At 42.0% G+C, this 18726-nt stretch overlaps 2 protein-coding genes across 3 annotated transcripts; both read right to left on the reverse strand.

Moving 5' to 3' along the window:
* Positions 1-4017: 4017 nt before the first annotated feature.
* arl4aa (ADP-ribosylation factor-like 4aa) lies at positions 4018-7128 on the reverse strand. Of its 2 annotated transcripts, none has more exons than XM_071546522.1 (2): positions 6995-7128; positions 4018-5566 (listed from the first exon to the last, which is right to left on the reverse strand). In XM_071546522.1, the coding sequence occupies exon 2, from the start codon at positions 5463-5465 to the stop codon at positions 4863-4865; it is 603 nt and encodes a 200-aa protein (XP_071402623.1). In that variant the 5' UTR covers positions 5466-5566; positions 6995-7128; the 3' UTR covers positions 4018-4862. The 2 variants fall into 2 exon arrangements, with proteins under 2 accessions (XP_071402623.1, XP_071402624.1); XM_071546523.1 differs by lacking the exon at positions 6995-7128 and adding an exon at positions 6147-6727.
* Positions 7129-9160: 2032 nt separating this feature from the next.
* On the reverse strand, positions 9161-11934 carry cunh7orf78 (chromosome unknown C7orf78 homolog). The gene is made up of 4 exons (XM_071546530.1): positions 11497-11934; positions 11145-11229; positions 10563-10705; positions 9161-9244 (listed from the first exon to the last, which is right to left on the reverse strand). Exons 1-4 carry the CDS (start codon positions 11932-11934, stop codon positions 9161-9163), a joined length of 750 nt encoding a protein of 249 aa, XP_071402631.1.
* Positions 11935-18726: the final 6792 nt, after the last annotated feature.

An 18726-nucleotide genomic window follows, 5' to 3' on the forward strand; every position in this document is an offset into this window, starting at 1 on the left:
GTAGGTCAGTGATTCTCAACCTTTTTCATATCACGGACCCCTAATTTAGTCCACATTAGGGCCACCGACCCCCATTTGATGAGATTTTGTCTCTTGGACCCAAATCTGAGAATATTATTATTGTTAGATGTGATTTTGTCCAGAATTCCATGACTATCTGTAATGTAGGTAGAGAGATAACAGTGAAACTATGATCAAAACAGTCATTCTTCTACATTCAATTGTGTTAACTTCTTGTAAATGAAATAATGCTGAAGTTTAACAATTCATCAATTTGCCTGGGACCACCTGGAACCTCCCGAAGGACCGCAGGTGGTCCCCGGACCCCACGTTGAGAACCACTGGGGTAGATAACACTTAATCGTTATACAGAAGTTCTAACTGAGCACATGCTGTACACAGTATTCAGCAAAAATGGATGTGGTCAAAGCAATTGGCAAGTTTGGTTTTGCTTGAAGCATTTCTCAATCACATGAAGTCCAAAGTCAACGGTTCTTCAGATTTTGGTGTAAATTCCTCACCAGGAGCTCTAGTTTGTATTATTTACATCATAACGTTCCCACAGAGTTAAAGCATGCAGATTACAGTATGTATAATGGCAGAGTGTGACACCACCCTATCCTTTTCTTACCACTAATTTGTTTTTGTTTTTACCCCTTGCCTCAAAGGAGTATCAAAGTACCAATACGTCTGTAAATACATGCATATGGATGATATACTGCTTTTTAACTCAAATGATTTTAAATGTTTCCTGCACTTCCGTCCATTTCTCAAACAAGAGCGCTTTCTCAGGCCGGGATATGAAAGCGATAACACAAATGGTAAAATGTAAATATTTGGAAAACTACCATTACACAATAATGATTTAATCTTAATTGATTGGAGCTCTTAACAAATGTAAGAGCGTAATAAAACAGGACCTCCATCTGTTCTGCTTCTGTTCACTTCGCCACGGCTCTCTCTCTCTCTCTCTCTCTCCATGGTTCCTGGGGATTAGTGAAGCCAGCTTCACTGCACCAAGGAAAAACAGGAGTACACTTCTCTCGCTCGCTCCTCCAACTCCCCCGCCTCCCCCGCCTCCCCCCGCCCTCTCCCCTTGCAGGTGGCCCCGTTCACTACTTTGAGTGAGGCTGCAGAGCTGCGGGAGGAATTCACATGTAAATAGGCCACTCGCTCTCAATAGACTCGGGGAAGAAAAATGAATCCCGTCATGATAACCTTGCATAATAAGCAGCCTAGCAGTATGCATATATTGCAATGTCCCTCTTTAAAATACACAACGGGAGAAATCTCAAAACTCAGCAGAATAGGAGAAACCTTGGGTGCCGGGTTTATGGGAAAGTGCAGTCGTGCAGTTTGACACAAACATTACTGTGTCAGAGCCGCAGATATTTCAGAGTGGCTCTGAAGCGGGCAGGAATTTGCATTCATAATGGTATGTATTTCTTCTTCTAACTCTTTATACCAACAGCTTCTTGCATCATACCAAATATGCCTATCCTCATCTCCCATGCCAGAACAAGCCAGATTTCACAGGATTGTGCCTCACAATACTCAGACTGGATCTTGGCGGTTCTTTGTGAACCTGATTTGCAGAGTGTTATGTGTTGTGGAGGGTGAGGGGTGTATCTGTGTAGCCCAGGGTTCAAGGTCAAAATGGTAGAGAGAATGAAAATGTCATTTACACACACACATATGCACACACACACACACACACACAATTCCCCATTCACCTCACACTCATTGGCTTATGTCCTAATTCCCCTGTGGGATCATTCAAGTTTCATCTTATATCTTACTATATAGCACGGATAAAATCTCATTGTTTTACACATCTTCTAACCAAACACATACTGTATGCAGTGTTCAGCTGTATGCAGCCAAACCTTGAAAATAACTGCCAAACTCAGTCATGCCTGAGGCGTCTCTCCAACAAGAACAGTTTCCCAGGCTGGAGTATAAAAGCGATAATGGGTATGAATCCTCATCTGGATGAGCTGCTCTGAACAAGACATGCTCGTGAAGGCACCGCAGCACGCTGGTATTTCACGTTGGGTATAGTGCACTTTCGTGCCAAGCACACCAGCTAGGGTTAATGGGTTAATGGAAGGCCCCCGGACAAGAGATTCATTCACCCTAATCCACCTTTCACTGAGGAAAGGATCTGACAAGAGCAAGAAGGGATAAAAGCTGGGATGAAGGAGGGAGAGAGAGGGGAAATGAACATACGAACAAGCACACCGAGTGATCATGGTCACTACAGTCCCCAAATGTTATTCTAGACATTTTAAATTGTCGAGTCAGCAAAACAAAAGCATGGGACAGGAAAGAAGCTTTAGAATTTGCAGAGACAATGACCAATAGTAATCCCCAGCTGAGTGCATCAGCAGATCAAAGGGAAGAGGCTGAGGTACATACAGTGGTCAGTGGTCTTATGACTTGATTTACACACACACACTCGAAATACACACACATACACATATTCACACACACACACACACACATACACACACTTGCAGAGAGCAGGAAGTGGAATCAGGAAAAGTGTGAATATGCCATTGCCCTTTGAGTTTCCTTCCTTGGCAAACAAGTTAGGGAAAGGCACCTGGGCATCTCAAGCTGGAAACATAATTAATCAAAAATTCAACAAAGATTCATGCTAATCAGGCAGTATTCTTTTCGTTTCAATGACGTTCAGCTGTGGCCTGAAGTCTGGCCGGAAATCTGTTAGGTATCAGGACAAGAGGCTTGGCAGTATTCATCTATTTTTGCAAGGCAATGGAATGAGATGAGATGCAGCACCAAAAACCGAGTTCAAGCTCATGATTATCCCATTTAACTGGGACAATTATACGGTCAAGATGTCTAGCGACACAGTCAGTGAGCGCTGCAAACCTCCAATCTGCATCACACAGCTATTTTGGTAGACCAGCTGCTGCTCTGGACTGTTGCTGTTACAGTTATTAATTGTTTCAGAGGAATGGGAGAGCAAATGGCATTAATACGCTGGGCTACATATCCGCCCACCTCCATCCTAAAATACTCAAGACGCCCCTGGCTCTACAATCTCCTGCCCCAGCCTGTTGTACTGGGTCTGTCCTCCAGACCGCCCTGACAACATTTCAAGGCCCTGGGGGACGCCTGCCTGTGCTGCAGTGGATTGGTGCATTTCTTAACTCCATGCAATGCAGCAGCCAATGGTATAAAGGGTTTTATACTCTTTTCTGCGAAGAGTGCTTTGGAATTTTCTTTTTAAGGTCTTTGGGCCTCAATGATGTGCATTGACTTTTTGGAAACCAAGCACTTTGATGTACCTAGTTTTGCATAATGAGCCAGGTAACAGTTTTACTGGTCTCCAGTATATATTTAGTTCACTATAGTGCATGCAAATACTGTAGTACACTGTGTATATTTGTTGAGAAGTACAACTTATCTTAGTTAGTAAGTACCTACCCCAAATTTTTAGCATTTGCACTGCAGTGTAATGAAAGCTGGATTTAGGAAAAACAGCTACTAATATTTGCATTGAACATAAGAGCTTTTAAGAAGTGTGTCATAATGCAAGTTGCCTAAACACTCAAATGAAGTTCAGAAAGAGATTTCTTAACCGTTAATTATTCAGGGAAGGCTGACTGAGCATGCATGTTGTTTTTCTGAAACGCCCTGCTTCACACTCACGCTGCTACACACATTCACACCTGGGAGCTGCCCAGTAAAACCAGTCTTCTACTATTGGCTGTTCAGCAGCCCCACTGGAGGAGCTGGGGCTTAAGTGCCTTGCTTAAGGACACTTCGACAGCAGTTGTTGAAGGAGGAGAGAGTGTTTTTTGTTTTTTTGTCATTTTCCCTGCACGGATTTTCCCTGCCGATCCAAACAAGCAACCTTCTCTAATCTGTATCTTACCATCACCCAAATTAATTGAAGCTTACAATCACAGCACATGCCTTTTAAATACAAGCTCTTTAAAACATCATGGAAATAATGATATCCACCATAACATCGTCAACATTGCTCTAAATAGGTTTTATTTAGGAAAAGATTATGCATAACCTGTCTAATGACAGTGTGGCCGAGGTGGACCACCTACAGTAGCATCTGTTTTATTTAGCCCAAGCATCACCATGAAGTCCAACACAATATGCTCTATTTCAAAACTGTAAACTCCATAAGAAATGGTCATCTAAAGTGCTTTGACAAGTAGACACTGGAGATATTATAAGACAGCAAGCAAATTCATGATAATGCATGACAATACTTTTCTTTTCGCAGTGTAAAAATGAACAACATAATGAAATTTAACAAAACAGGAAAAAACTGAAGTGTTTTGATAATGGATTTCTCCAAGGTTCAAAGTTCATTTGGTGAAGGGACACAATGGCTGTTGTTGTCCTCACACTAAACCACTTCATCAGATGTACATTTCACTGCCCCTCTGGTATAATAATGTTCATTCATTTACCAACTAAACCTCTGACTAGTAAATGCCTCTTCATCCTAAATTATTTTTGGTAATATAATTTTGGAACAGCCACAGGCCATTCGTGAATCATAACAGCGTCCTCAAAAACAACTTCTATCACCCTTCCAGACCCCAAACCCTCAGTGCTTTTTTGAACCATAAGCTCTTTACATCCAAACATTTCTGAATCTTTCTCTTCTTCATACTATATTCCTCTATGTATCACTTCCTGATCAACAGCATCACCAGAAGACAAAGACCGGGAATCCTAAAGCTCAGTTCTGGACTGATAAAACTCAGCGTGTTGAATCTGAACCTGCAGTGGAACGCAGTAACCACCCAGGAGAAAAATCCTCCATGTCCTTCACATATAAAAACAGACAAGTCTCTCTCATCACTCATTTATCTCTTTTTCCTCTGCTGCCGGAGCGCCTTTCTCCTTTTCACGATCATGTCATGGAGTCTTTCCAGACCCTCCCTGAGTCCGTCTCCGATGATGGCGCAGGTCGGCTGCAGATGCCAGGGCGTCGCGGGGCCCAGTTCTTTCAGCGCCAGCGACTTCTCGATCTCGGCCAGTCCCAGCGAGTGCCTCAAGTCCTGTTTGTTGGCCACCACCAGCAGGGGCACCCCTTGGTTTTCGGAGGTCTTGGCGATTTTGTGGAGCTCCGTCTTGGCCTCCTCCATGCGCTCCGCGTCCACCGAGTCCACCACGAAGATGATGCCGTCCGTGCAGCGCGTGTACGACTTCCACAGCGGGCGCAGCTTCTCCTGGCCGCCGACGTCCCAGAAGTGGAAGGTCACCGTCCTGTGGGCGCCCAGCGACACTTTCACCTTCTCCGCATTGAAGCCTTTGGTGGGCACCGTGTTGACGAACTCGTTGAACTGCAGCCGGTACAAGACGGTGGTTTTCCCCGCAGAGTCCAGCCCGAGGATGGCGATGTGAAAAGATTGGAAGAACGGGATGCTTGAGAGGAAGCTATGTTGTTCCGATAATCCATTCCCCATCTTTTCTCATGAGGAAGGATTGGTGATTTGAGAGATTTGATCCAATTGCCCGGCAATAATCCTCAGACCTGTTTATATTCCAAAATGACTGCAGCAATTACCTGAAAGCATAATAAAGCATACGTTATTGAGGTTGAAGCACAGGCTTATTGTAGCAGTAGCACTCGGTTGATAATTAAAACACTGAGAGAAGGTTATTCGCTCAGGCGGGGCAACATGTATGGCCTAGATGCATTCAAATAGCAATCTCAAGCAAGCACCCTGGGAAACGTATTGACATCATTATAATAATGTACAGAGCCAAAGCATTTTCCAACAGCACAATAGCAAAAAAATACTTTAATATTCCTGCAGGGACTTACAGTATCTGTGGTGCTCAATAGTGAATTTAGAGAGACCTTACTGCACTTTATGGTATTTTTTTTATCCCCTACTGTATCACTATAAAATTCCTATAGGGACATGATGTTTTGCTGTGATATAGCTTACACACTATCATTCTAAACTGTATTATAGGATAACAAGATTTCAGTGCAAATCATAATTCTCTCCCTTGCTTAGATGGAAATTGTCCTGTATTTCCGCAGGGTTGGTGTTACCTTAAATCAACCAAGTAGTACACATGGCAGGTGCACGAAAGCACGAATCTACCAGTTACTGCCAGTTCAGTTGGTTACCTACCAGTCTGAGCCATCTGTGGAGGATTCACTGGACCCTATCCGCTCTGAATCACTGTCCTTCCCCAGTGTCTACAGTGTCTGAATGCAAGTCACGGTGTATTTTCGCTTCTTCTTCTTCTTTTGGTTCACGACGACACAAAACCTTCAGCCAGAAACCCCAAAACACTCCCTGCGGTCTGTCCTCGGTGTCCCGTGCGGCTCTGCTGCGCTCTGGATCACAGCCCACTTCTCTCGATAGGATCCCGGCAGGCGCGTGCAATTGGTGCGCGCACTCCTCTCTGGGACAGCTGATTGGCTAACACGGCTGTCAATCAGGTGTCTACCCGGGAACGCAGATCACCTGTTGCTCTGGTGGTGTCACCATTTTAGTTTTCCATCAATATTTGATTGATATTTTGCCCACAAAACCGGATATACAGACTCGATTCAGTCCATTTAAAAAGTCTGTTTCCTTTCTCTAATGCAACTTCTTCAAGTCCCATGCGAAACAAAGGTACAGTTCACATACTACTTACATATACAACTATGAATGTGTTTATAGATAATTTTCAAAATACACAAAATTTGGCCAGAAAATGTAGCCTATTTGCACATGACATTCATTAGAAATATAGCGTATATCGAGCGGACACAATATATTTAGGATATGACGAACGTGTAGCTAACGTTATATTTCGAATAACGTTACAGTTTTCAAATACTAACGTTACATTTTTGGCCAACTTTGCCATATCTTGACATAGCGGTGGATTCGCTACCCAAAAGACATTAACAGTTAGGCTATTATACAGAAACCAGCACCAGTGGAAAACATTAAACCGTTTGTATTAAAGTTAAATCCAAACTTACCGTTGATTCAACACGGCTGGTCAGCGTGCTTTCCCTTTCTGTGTGTGTGTGTGTGTGAGTGTGTGACAGCGACACAGAGAGAGAGAGAGAGAGAGAGAGAGAGAGAGAGAGTGTGTGTGTGTGTGTGTGTGTGTGTGTGTGTGTGTCGCTCAGCTGAAACAGCGCCGCCCCTTGCATCCGTATGTTTATGTTTGAAATGATTGGTCAAAGGGAAGGAAAAAGCACCACAAGGATAAACAGAAGCCCACCGTTACATAACCTACTATGTAAATAATGTTTTGTTTTTTTTTATATTTAATGTCCTTTATCAATTTATCTCTTTATTTATTAATCTATTAATTTCTAACAAATATTAAACATTTTGTCGATTTTATTTGTTATGTAAATTCATGTAGGCTATTTATATTTTTTTTATATTTATATTCATCTTACTTATCTATGTAGCCTAGCTGATAAAATAGGTTACATAGGGTCCATTTCTTTTAAATATATTTTATTTTTGAGTCCTTTTAAAGCACAGTGACACCAGGAAATATAAGGAAGCTTCATTAGCCATGCTGGAATAAGGTCTTTTCTTTATAAATATACTGTATGAGTGAAGCTTCCACTACATGTGACAGTCTTAGGAAGGATTATAGGGGTCTAGATTGAAAAAGCAAACACATGGCAGCCTTTGGGCCATCGTTTAATGTCCTTTTCATATGTTACACTCATTTTATATTTAGTCTGTGAGTTATGCATAGCTGTCACAGATGAACCATTAAACGTATACGCACAACTATTTCAGATATGCTTAGAACATTTGCTGGCTTCACGTGTTGGAAATTCTTGGGGTACCGAACGAGCAGCTGACAGTGGAGCAGTGGGGCTCATGATGGAGAGACGACCATCCCACTCCAGGCGGGACAGAGTCGCTGCATTTCTTCCATCATGAGCTTAAAGCTGCACGAGGCAAGATTTTTATGTAAAAATAGACCCGTCATCAGCCTGAATCACAAAGTGGGGCTGCAACAGAAGAAAGCGTCCCATCTCCCCTGATTGAGACGCCAGAGATTTGCCCTATTTGCCCAAATTAATTTCACGTGTCGGCTAGGATCACTGGTGGGAAATCTTCTCCACACACATTAAGTGACAACTCAAAACTTAAAGGTCCCATATTCTACACTTTCCAGTGTGTTATTTTATGTCTCAATCCATTTTTACATGTTCATTTTCCAGCATCTCTCTGGGCCTTACCAGTAACAGGCTGTTTCTGTTGCTGTGTCTTTAAGGCTCATTAATATTAACAACCCTCTGTTCTGATTGGCTTCAAGAGTGAAACGTGACACACCACAGCCTGGCAGCGACAGGTAGGGAAAACTCTCCGGTAATAAACAATGACAACTGCTTAACCACTTTGAAAAAAACACTTTGTTAGTCTATTATTTCTTACAAAAATGATAATGAGCGAACCTTTGTGACGCCACAAAGTTAAGGAAGTCCAAACGGCTCGTTTAGAGGTTCGCTTTTCTAATATGGATTGTGTGGATTTGGTTGGCGACCGTGTGTTTTGATACTTTCACCGTGTCTAGATAGCACATCCAACTCCTTTATAATCAAATAGGCAAGGGGAATCCTGTTTTACACGATATGGGACCTTTAAACTTTTTTCACCACCTCCAACCCCACCAGCTGCTAAGAAGAAATTTAGGTACAAAGGAAGGCCTAGTTTACTGGTGTACTGGTGCATGATTTTTTGGGGTGATGAGGTCCGTCAGACCTTGAAAAAATTCAAACAACTAGGCTATCTTTCGCTACCACTTGGGACCACTGAGTACAGATTTAACACTCATCTCTTCAAGAAATACTTGACGTCCCCCTCTCCTCTCTCCTCAGAAGTTGAAGAAAAAAATGCTTTCTGCCTCTCTGCTTCACTTGCACTTGTCTTATTTCTTTTCCAAAAAACTTTTCTATCTCACACTGTCATTTTAAAATCACAGGAATATTTTGGAATACATTGTTTGTTTTGTTTCATGTCTGTTCATGTCTTACAGTTAGTTGCTTTAAATTTTTGTGATGTAGGGATTTAGCTTATTCAACAGTTACACTCACTGTAAAAATGATACACTTACTCCGAGTATGTTTTCACACAATGCAAAATATACAAATGTAAAAAAGAGAGGGGTGTCATCTGTTTCTCCAGGATCTAGAGAGCTTCTCTTCCACCCTGTCCATGAACGCACTGTACACTCCTCTTCTTCGCCGGTGTCTCTGTGAAGCACATATTTAGTGTCAACAATATATCTAAATTGGGGTTAAAGTGTAACAAGTTGTCCATACTTTTGTGATGAATGATGAATATCACTATAGGAACATTCTTGATTTGATTACGTATACTTATAGAATTGTAAGTGGATCGATAGCCTATACAACACATAGTTTGATCCAAGCAATCTAAATTGTACAATGACTGTTCCAGTTGTGCTGATAATTATGTACAGAAGAGGATTAGGGCCACATTCGAAAGATATATTTGAGTTCCGAGATTAATCTCAGAATTGTGAGTTCTGACTTTGTTCTCTGAATTCTGACTTTAATCTCAGAATTCTGACTATATTCTCTTAATTTAAATCTTTTCTGTCAGTAGTGTGTTGGTAACTCTTGTATAAAAGCCATTATACAACAGTTCCGGTCAAGTAATTTGATTGGACAAGAGGCATTCCATGAGTGCTGATATACAGTATGATAGCACTGGGACTTTTTACTATACGTATCACTCCGCTTCACAGGTGCTCTAATATAACCTTGATTAGGCTGCGTTCACACATAGCGTTTTTTTGTGTGGAAAAAGCGCTGCCTGGATCACGACAACGTCATCTGATTGTTAGCTGAGTAGCTAACTAGCTACTTATCTTCAGCACTCTGCCTGCGGCCTCCTGCCTGCGACCGAATCACAGCCGTGCTGATATACAGTACAACAGCACTCCCTCACCTGTGATATTGCTTAATTATAACATTGAGCATATTTTATTGTGATTGTAGGTACTTTGATGCTGCCAAAGGGACTCAATTGCGCTTTGTACTTTTTGCACCACTGTTGTAATCCCTCTCAGATATTATTGCTATGGTAGCCTACACCAGTGATTCTCAACCCTTTTCATATCAAGGACCCCTAATTTAGTCCACATTAGAGCCACGGACCCCCATTTGATGAGATTTTGTCTCTCGCACCCAAATCTGAGAATATTTTTATTGTTAGATATGATTTTGTCCAGAATTCCATGACTCTCTGTATTGTAGGTAGAGAGATAACAGAGAAACTATGATCAAAACAGTCATTCTCCTACATTCTCTAATTGTGTTCACTTCTTGTAAATCAAGTAATGGTGAAGGTTAACAATTCATCAATTTGCTGGGGACCCCTTGGAACCCCCTCAAGGACCCCTGGTGGTCCCCGGACCCCACGTTGAGAACCACTGGCCTACACAATCATTTGCATGACTTTGGGTTATACATTACAGACCATAGTGACCTGATGGCATGAGATACCAGATACTATAGATATGATGTACCAACACCATTCACTCACTGTATAGGAAGCTGATTTTGGAGGCCAGGGCAGCTCAGGGAGTATGAGCCTTGCCTCCCATCTTGGTTCTGCAGGTTTGTGGGTGTCCATCCTCATCATGGTGTCCTTTGAACTGAAGCCTGACTCAGATCTAGTGGTCCGAACTGGAATAGGAAAGACAGTGGTACTCGAGAGTTTATGGAGGCAGGCTTGTGAATGAATGAGTCTTGCTCTCCTCTCCCTAAACAACCAAAGCACCTTGTTTAGCTGCCCTTGAGCAAGACACTCAACCCTCCCAGTTGTTCCAGTGGGACTGGGGCTTTGCAAAAAAGAGCATGTTTGCTAAAATTTGACCTAATCTGCTTTCCTTAGACAAATAACACACAGGCATTTAATTTGTAATTTGGCCTTGTGGACTTCGAGAGTCAAAACCATGTTTTTAATGGTGGTAGTACAGTGTTGAAGCAAAAAAATAACACTTAGAATACCAGATTCTGAGCCAGATTTTCAGCCAAAAGTAAATGAAAGAAATTTCCACAGATTCTGCTTTTCCCTACTCATGACTTGTATTGAGAAGTTGAATTTAAATACATCACCACTTACTGATGTCCAAGTGCTTTGATTTAAAGCTCAAGTTAGCAGGATCTCTCTCAGATGCAGTTACTATGTTTGGAAGTTCCTCATCGAGCTGAATTGAATGATAAAAAGCAAAAGGTTCACATTAGTTTTCCCTTGGTTTCAATCTTTTGCGTTTGTCGCCATCTTGTGTACAAGCCACACATTACAAACTGCACACAGAAATAGGCACTACACCTTACAAAAACTCAAAAAGCAAAATGTGCATGATGCTGCATATCTTCCTAGTATTCGGTCTGTGCATTTATCACCATTTTGTGCACAAGATACATATGACAAACAAAAAAGGCATAGTACATATGTTTTGACAGTCACTTACCGGTCTGAAGTTGTGTGGTTTGGGGTTCTTGTAAGGCCCAGAGGGGTACGTCCCCGTTTTGACAAACATCAGCCTGGACTCTGAAGCATCAGGCGGCCTGTACGATGTGACGAACTCTGGAGGGTCTGTCCTCTTGTGACTCTCAAGTAAAAACTTTGGGACAGCTCTTTTCTCAAGTCTCCTCTCTGTTTCACTGGGTGGAGGCATTGCTAGATCTGGACGTGTGTTTCTGCTTTTCTTTTGAGGAACTGTGAGACATCTGTACAGTTTCGGAGAGAAATCTGGTGGCTTGATGCTCCACACATCGACTTGGTTCTCAGATTCAGGGAACATTAGACATTTGCTTCTCGATAGTGCCAGGTCCTGACTCGCAGAGAACAGGGTCTTTCTGTCAAAGCAGACTGATGACAGCGGGTCTAACTGACTGCGTGGAGTCATCTTGAAGAGTCCTTAGAATGATTTTTGATGTTTGAGGGCAAAGAATAAAGGATCAGACTCTGATGGACAAATGAACTGTGTGCTTACCTTAAACTTCAAAGAGATCCCTCACTGCCTGGCCTGTCACTTCTAGAGACCCACATGTTCAAATCCTCAGACGGTTTAAGGCTCCACTTGTACTGTTTGATCTCATGTCAGGGGCACAGTGGTAGCAGAAGGAGAAAGCAGCGGTAGCACAAGGGTTGAATACAATGAAAAGGGTTGCTTGGTAACCAGCGTCTTTAGACTTTACATGAAGAATAAGCAAGTGGGCTAAGCTCAGCAGGACGCTCAACAAAAACAGAAAACAGCAACTTAGCAACAGGGAAACAATGTGCCCTCTGAATCACAATATCACACTCTGTAAGATGGCATCTTGCAATCTATTTACCAAAATTAATTTGAGAACATGGTTAGTAAATCCATGCACTGACACTGTAGGTGATATCTCTGTCTATCTATTTATATTCCTTTTCTTGAATAAAAAGAGTAACAGAATCATATGTTGTTTCAGGTCTAGGGCATTCCCACAGTTGTATTGCACACAGTGGGAATTCATTGGGTGTGAGATTGTCTGCTGATTTTGTGTGCGTGTGTGTGTGTGTGTGTGTGTGTGTGTGTGTGTGTGTGAGGTCAAGAGAATTCCACTAGATGGCAGCACATATTGGAATCAGGCTGCTGTTTGAAGGCAGTTAGAAAATTGGGTCAGTTGAAACAGTGAGGTGTGGAGTGCTGCTTTAACTTAAAAAAATATTTTTTTTTAACATGGGAAGGCAGTTCACTCTAAGCATTTTCTTTCCTTTATTAGGATAGTTGGAAAGTTTAGACGGACGCAGTAGGTGAGATACAGTGGAGAAGGTTCTGGAAGGATTCAATCCCAGGCCTGCAGCAGTGTGTAAGGTTACAAAAGGGATGTGAACAGGCTGGCATACAGACTGGGAGATAAAAATGGGTCTGGGGTTGTGCACATGAACTTAATGAATTTTAAAGTTTGACATAAACTGTCCCAGTAACACAGTGTACTTTACCGGCATAATGAATGCTTATGTAGGGGCTCTCAAGAGGCGGGCCAGGACTTGGCATGCAGGGATGATGCCTCTTCCAGATTCCCTGCTGCAGTCGCTCTGGATCAGACAGCTGTTTAATGTCTACCGTCGCAACATAAGACACTTTTACAGACTAAACCTCCCAGACAACTCAGACAAATGGTCTGGAAAGGAGGTAGTTTCTAGAAAAGGAGAAGGCCTCTGTTTTTCCATCATGCCAAGAGCTTTCTTGATTAGCAATATAATGGATGAAAACTGACCCAGCATGTAGTTCAAGTGGGTGTCTTTTCTGACTCCATGCCAAGCTGCTAATTTATTCTTCAACGTTTAGAGAAAAGCCATGACCTGGTGATTGTTTCAGGATCATGATTTATTGGAGGTAAGGGGTAAAACATCCGTTTGAAGCGGAGTTTCTCACAATCCTGGGGTGAATGTGTGTGAGACGTCAAATAGGTAAAACAATGAAATCAGAGGTCATAGCTGTGATTTACAAAGGTCAGACACTAAGCGGAGGGGATCCCCTTACATAAACACTCATCTGCATGCAGGAGAGTTTATCCAGACAGTTGTTGTGGCAGCCATTTTGTTTGTACCCACCAGGGCAGCTGACACAAGGGGGCAAAGGCAACAGGAAACCTGAGCTGAGGCCGGCGAGCCCCTGTGAAGGCGCTGACCTCTCCGCCCCTGTAAAGCCAGGAGCCTCCGCTGGCTTCGACCTTTGGCCTCTCAGCTGTGTGTTTGAAAACGGCTCACCATTGTATCCAGTGACATTTACAGCTACCGTGCAATCAGTGGCTCGGCTGAACCAATTATGGAGGCCTTTTGTCAAACTTGGCAACCTGAGATGCTACTGTTGACCCTGCCTTTCAGTGTCTTTAAAGACATCTCCATGTCACTCCCTGCACTGTGGAGGGGACTGACAACAGGATGGAGCCTAATTGTGTTATTGCTTGAAGACAAAGAGGAAAGGCACCACAGATAAATCATGCCATAACCCAGTGGGCCTTGTAAATTATGTCTGATTGCTGAAGGAAATAGAAACAAGCAGGAACCGGCAGAGCAGGCAAGGCATATATGGAAGGGCCGAGAAGATGGCTCCCCATAAACTGCTGGTCTCATTTCTGGGCTCTTATATTCCTTTCTAATGTCATTCTGCTGCATCTCTACACCCTCTCCCTCTGTCTGATGGGGCCACAGGCTGCATCTTACTGTGTCAGGACTTGCCATCTGTTTTTACTGTTGTTTGAGCACTATCATGACGGCAGGCGAGGCGATCTTTGGTTTCTGCCATCCCATCCCTGCCCATCCCATCAAATCAAGATGCTCTTCCCTTCCCTTCCCTGCCTACTTTCATCTTGGCCCAGGTGGAGGATGCTGTAAGTTGAAAATCAAGGCAGATACAGATGCAAAAACTTGTTACCGAGAATGATTAGTAGTTAATGGATTGGAAGTTATGTTAAAAGAAAACTCACGCTGGAAATATCTCAATGTGACGTCATGTCATCTACGTTTGGCCGCTTATCGATGGGAATAAGAAAACAAACAAACAAAATGGGCCCAGAAATGCAAGGTACATCACCAATAGCTGTTTTTTTTAACAGTGTTACAGTGTTCAGTTATGTTTCATACGGTCTGGGACAGGGTTTGTAGTTACTGGATCAGAGTATGTTTGACTCTGTAGACATTGTTTGCATTGTTGGTAGATATTGAGTGGTCAGTCTGGGACAGGGTATGTGACAGGGAGTCGGGGGGTAAATGATGGTAGGGGTGGAAACAGGAATAGCTTGTGTCATGACCTGGCTGCTCTGGGCTTGCATTTGCCCTCTAACCTGACTAAACACAAAGCCATTTATTTATTTGTTTAGTTAGTTATTGATAATGTTCTCCGTAACAGTGTCCTGTAATTCTGTGTGGGATGGACCAAGAGGACGTTTTAACAAATCCACATTGAGCTTAAGTCATACTCTGCAGTCCTGATGTGTGATTTTTTGTCAAATGAGACATCACGCCCTCATTAGCCAAGGCCCAAACTGAGGAATCATTACATGGCTCTTGTCCAAATATCATTCCCTGCAGGGGCCAAGGAAAGGCAGCAAGGAAGCCAGTCATCCCAGTGTGTTTGTATACGACCTAAGTAAGCACTTTCACCCTTTGTTGAAAGTGAACAGCCTCAGGTGGGCTGTAAATCAGGGCTCCGGCTCCTGAATATGGCGGGACACAGCAGAATGCACACTTCAAACGTCCTGTACAGGGGCTGAATATTCAAAAGACAAGTTTACCCCAATGTTGGTGATTCATCATAACTTTAATATTAATAACAAATCCTTCATTTCGACTAGATTACTTGCAGGTGATTGGGCAAAGAGAGAAGCGAGGGAGGGGGAGAGAGAGAGAGTATAACTGGGAAGGTGTGTTCATGTCTAGACCTGTATATATGGCTTTGGACCATATTTTACCTGTGGTACCATGGTGACCATTGACCAGGTCAGTGTACTAATGGTCCTACTGATGTAAATTACAGGTCTCTTGAAGGATTTTTATCAATGCTTCGTTGGTCTTCATGGTCCATTGTTTCTCGCAAAAATCCAATCTGAACAATCAAATTCAATAAATGAACTGTAAATGTATCAGTTTATAGGTGTATCACTGCATGTATATAGTGTGTATTTTATATGTTTTATAATTGCAGATTAAAAGTATGTTATAGTTGCAGATTAAAAGTAGAACGTTAATCTATGTACTGTGTGTCAGTGATTTTTTTGTGCGTGATCCATTTATTTTTCCATGTTTTTTACCAAGCTTTAGTGTTCACTTTTGTACTCTGAAGACTTTAAGTTGTGCAATCAGCTGTCCTGTCGGCGGTGGAGGTCAAGGTAATTACATACAGTTTGCATTCCCTGCTTCATTTAGCTGATATCACATTTCCCAGGGGAGAAATAGGAAGTGCTGCCATTTTCTCCTCGTTCCATGTGTGCATAACTGATTGTAATGAGAGAAAATTGCACAAAATGAGGTCATGTGTGGAGATTAAACTATTAAACTAGGCAATTATCTCTGTTTGTTCACCACTTCTTTGTTCCTTAGATTTAACTTGAAAGGCACATAAACTATTGTATGCTATGTGTGTATATGTTCGCTTAACATATTAGAGATGCATGTTCTCCATGCATGTATCCAAGAGGCCACTTGTGATTTAATTGCTGTTGTGTAAGAGAACGCATGGGGACAGGGAAGGAAAGTGGGTTAAGAGTTTTTACCTGATGGCTATTCCAGGCTCTTACCAGGTTGATGGTCCAGGAGATTTATGAGGGAGGGGTGACTCCCTCCTCCGCCTGGGAGTCGCACAGACGAGCGTCTGAACAAGACAGTCAGGCACCTTCATGTTGTACTGGGATAAGACCTGGAGCTGCAATCCAAAAGGAACCGTCTACGACCTGCACAGCTGTCAGCTTCCTGTTGGTTCTATTTAGATCTGCACAATTAACGGTCTATATCACAATTCATCATTAATCATAGAATATTGTCTTATTCTAAATGAAATGGAAAGTTTCCTTATAGCCAATAAGGAATAAACTTTCCATTTCATTTAGAATATCCGCTGTAATTGATAGTAGCATAGTAAAATTGTCAGTGTTAATTTCACTCTTGAGGGTGTAAAAATCAACACTATCAACACAAAACAAAAGCCAAAACAACACTTGGCTGTGTATAAGATGCTGAAAGGGCAGTGAAATAATTCAAATCACCCCTTGAATCAATAAGACTAATTGTGATTAATACTTTTAACACAATATCTAGCATACTGTCATTTAATAAACATGAAACTGTAGTTCTATTTGTGTATATTAGGTTTTGATGCTTGCATGGGGGAAGAGCAGCATCTGACAGCTTTATAGGTCTTCAAATATCCATATAACTGCATGGACTTTTAGTTTGACCAAAAGTACATGCAGTTTGCATCCCCTGCTTCATCTAGCCTTCATTTAACATCCCTGAATGAATTCCAATAAGTATTATCTACACCAATGTCAAAGCAAAGATGAGTTTTTTCCTATATTCCTCCAAATTTCACAATCTTAACAATTTGAATTGAGCCATCATTTCGTCAATTTCATTTCCAGTTAGGAGGAGATCAGTTTCAGGTCTTGACCGAGCGGCCGGCTCTGGACACTGCAGCTGAAGTCTGCAGCTCCTGCCAGTGAAACTGTATCTCAGGGGCACGGCTGCACAGTGCAGTTAAAGCGTGAGAATGGAAAGGAAAGAGACGTGAATGTGATATCTGGCTTATCCAAAATCCCACTCTTTGGCTGAGGCCATTTCCCTGAAAATGCAGCGTGTGGGCCATCTGTTTTAGTGGTTTGGAGTGGTGACTAATGAAACATCACATGACTGGCCGGTAGTGAACTTACATGATTACACTCAGCAGTCACTGTCACTTAACGTCTTTCCATTAGAAATAAAGAAAACTGGGATAGTGCAGACAATTTTACAGCCTTCAGTTGATTCACATTGTTGCTTTTTCTTGCTCTTTGATAAACAGGGCGCTGAATGTAATTATAAGGGCAATGAAATCGTGGCCTAAAGGCTTGTCAGGATGTGTCAAACAAGTTTTGGATGAACATACTTTTTTTTTTTTTCTTTTTTTTTTTTTTACAATTTTTATTGATTTTTCATTTACAATAATAAGGATTACAAATTAAGGATGAAAATACTTTTAATATGTTTGGGCATACAAGGTTATACATGAAACAGAAGCCTACAGAATGATGCAATGATACAAGTTTATGATTATGATTATTTATGATTAGTCTTTTTTTCTGCCACATAATTTCCTGGAATACATACTGTGTGTGCTGTGTGGTAAGCCGTTTTAACATTTAATCACTCAAGTTCACTAGTAATAATTACATTTTTACTAGTCAAAATTATGTTTTCACAAGTGTAACAAAACACACAAAATGTAATTATGACTGGTCAGAATGATAGATTAAGATAAATCCACAGAACATTTTGACTAGTCAGAATTGAATTTTGACTTACCAGTGGCAATTGGTTTATAGAGGTCTGCTATTCAGTAATACAAAACAGATATATGGTATGGGAAGCCATTATAATATTAGTCATTTTAAGTTGTATTGATTGATTGGCTCTTATAAAAAAAAATATCTTATGGGATTTCCCTGTATAAATAAAAGGTAAAAGCAAAACGCAAAAAAAAAAAAATCATCCAAGTTCATAAGTATATTTTCACCAGTCAAAGTGTAATTAGCATTAGTCAGAATGGTCATTTAGACGAGTCAGAAGTGAGTTTTGACCGGTCAGAGTGGTGAGTGATTTACGGAGCGCTGCAGCTGAGCAGCAGGTCTGTGCAGACAGGAGCAGGACTGGGTCATGATAAGGTGTACCGCTGGATGCCCCTCCTAATGCAGTGTGATGCTGCAGCTCGCAGCAGTTCGTGGTCAGCCGCTGCAGTCCGGCGTCTCTCGGATTAGCCGACAACTTCACCAACTCATGTCAACATCTAACAAAAAGTTTCTCTGACAAGTCTGCGGCGTCTCCGGATTTCCAAACGCTTGACTTGCTGTGGGTTCGGGAAACAGAAAAAGTCGGCCGTGCTTACCTCCGGGAGCAGAAGAAGACTTTGGTAAAACTGTGCCTGTGGTCGTTTTGTTTGATGGCAAGGCTGCGCACCGGCTGCTGCTGGACG

This window comes from Centroberyx affinis, unplaced genomic scaffold, assembly GCF_046629955.1.
Source record: "Centroberyx affinis isolate AG114_WGS23_722 - 3 ecotype Tasmania unplaced genomic scaffold, CSIRO-AGI_Caff_v1 ptg005304l_1, whole genome shotgun sequence".
Lineage (NCBI taxonomy): Eukaryota > Metazoa > Chordata > Actinopteri > Beryciformes > Berycidae > Centroberyx > Centroberyx affinis.

Bases quoted from the DNA above. Each gene is read 5' to 3' on its own strand.
- arl4aa (XM_071546522.1), bottom strand. From the start codon at position 5,465: ATGGGGAATGGATTATCGGAACAACATAGCTTCCTCTCAAGCATCCCG.
- cunh7orf78 (XM_071546530.1), bottom strand. From the start codon at position 11,934: ATGACTCCACGCAGTCAGTTAGACCCGCTGTCATCAGTCTGCTTTGAC. The intron at 10,706-11,144 runs GTAAGTGGTGAT...TTCCTATTCCAG, and splicing joins ATCAAAGCACTTGGACATCA to TTCGGACCACTAGATCTGAG. The intron at 9,245-10,562 runs GTGAGTGAATGG...TGTGCTTCACAG, and splicing joins CAAAATCAGCTTCCTATACA to AGACACCGGCGAAGAAGAGG.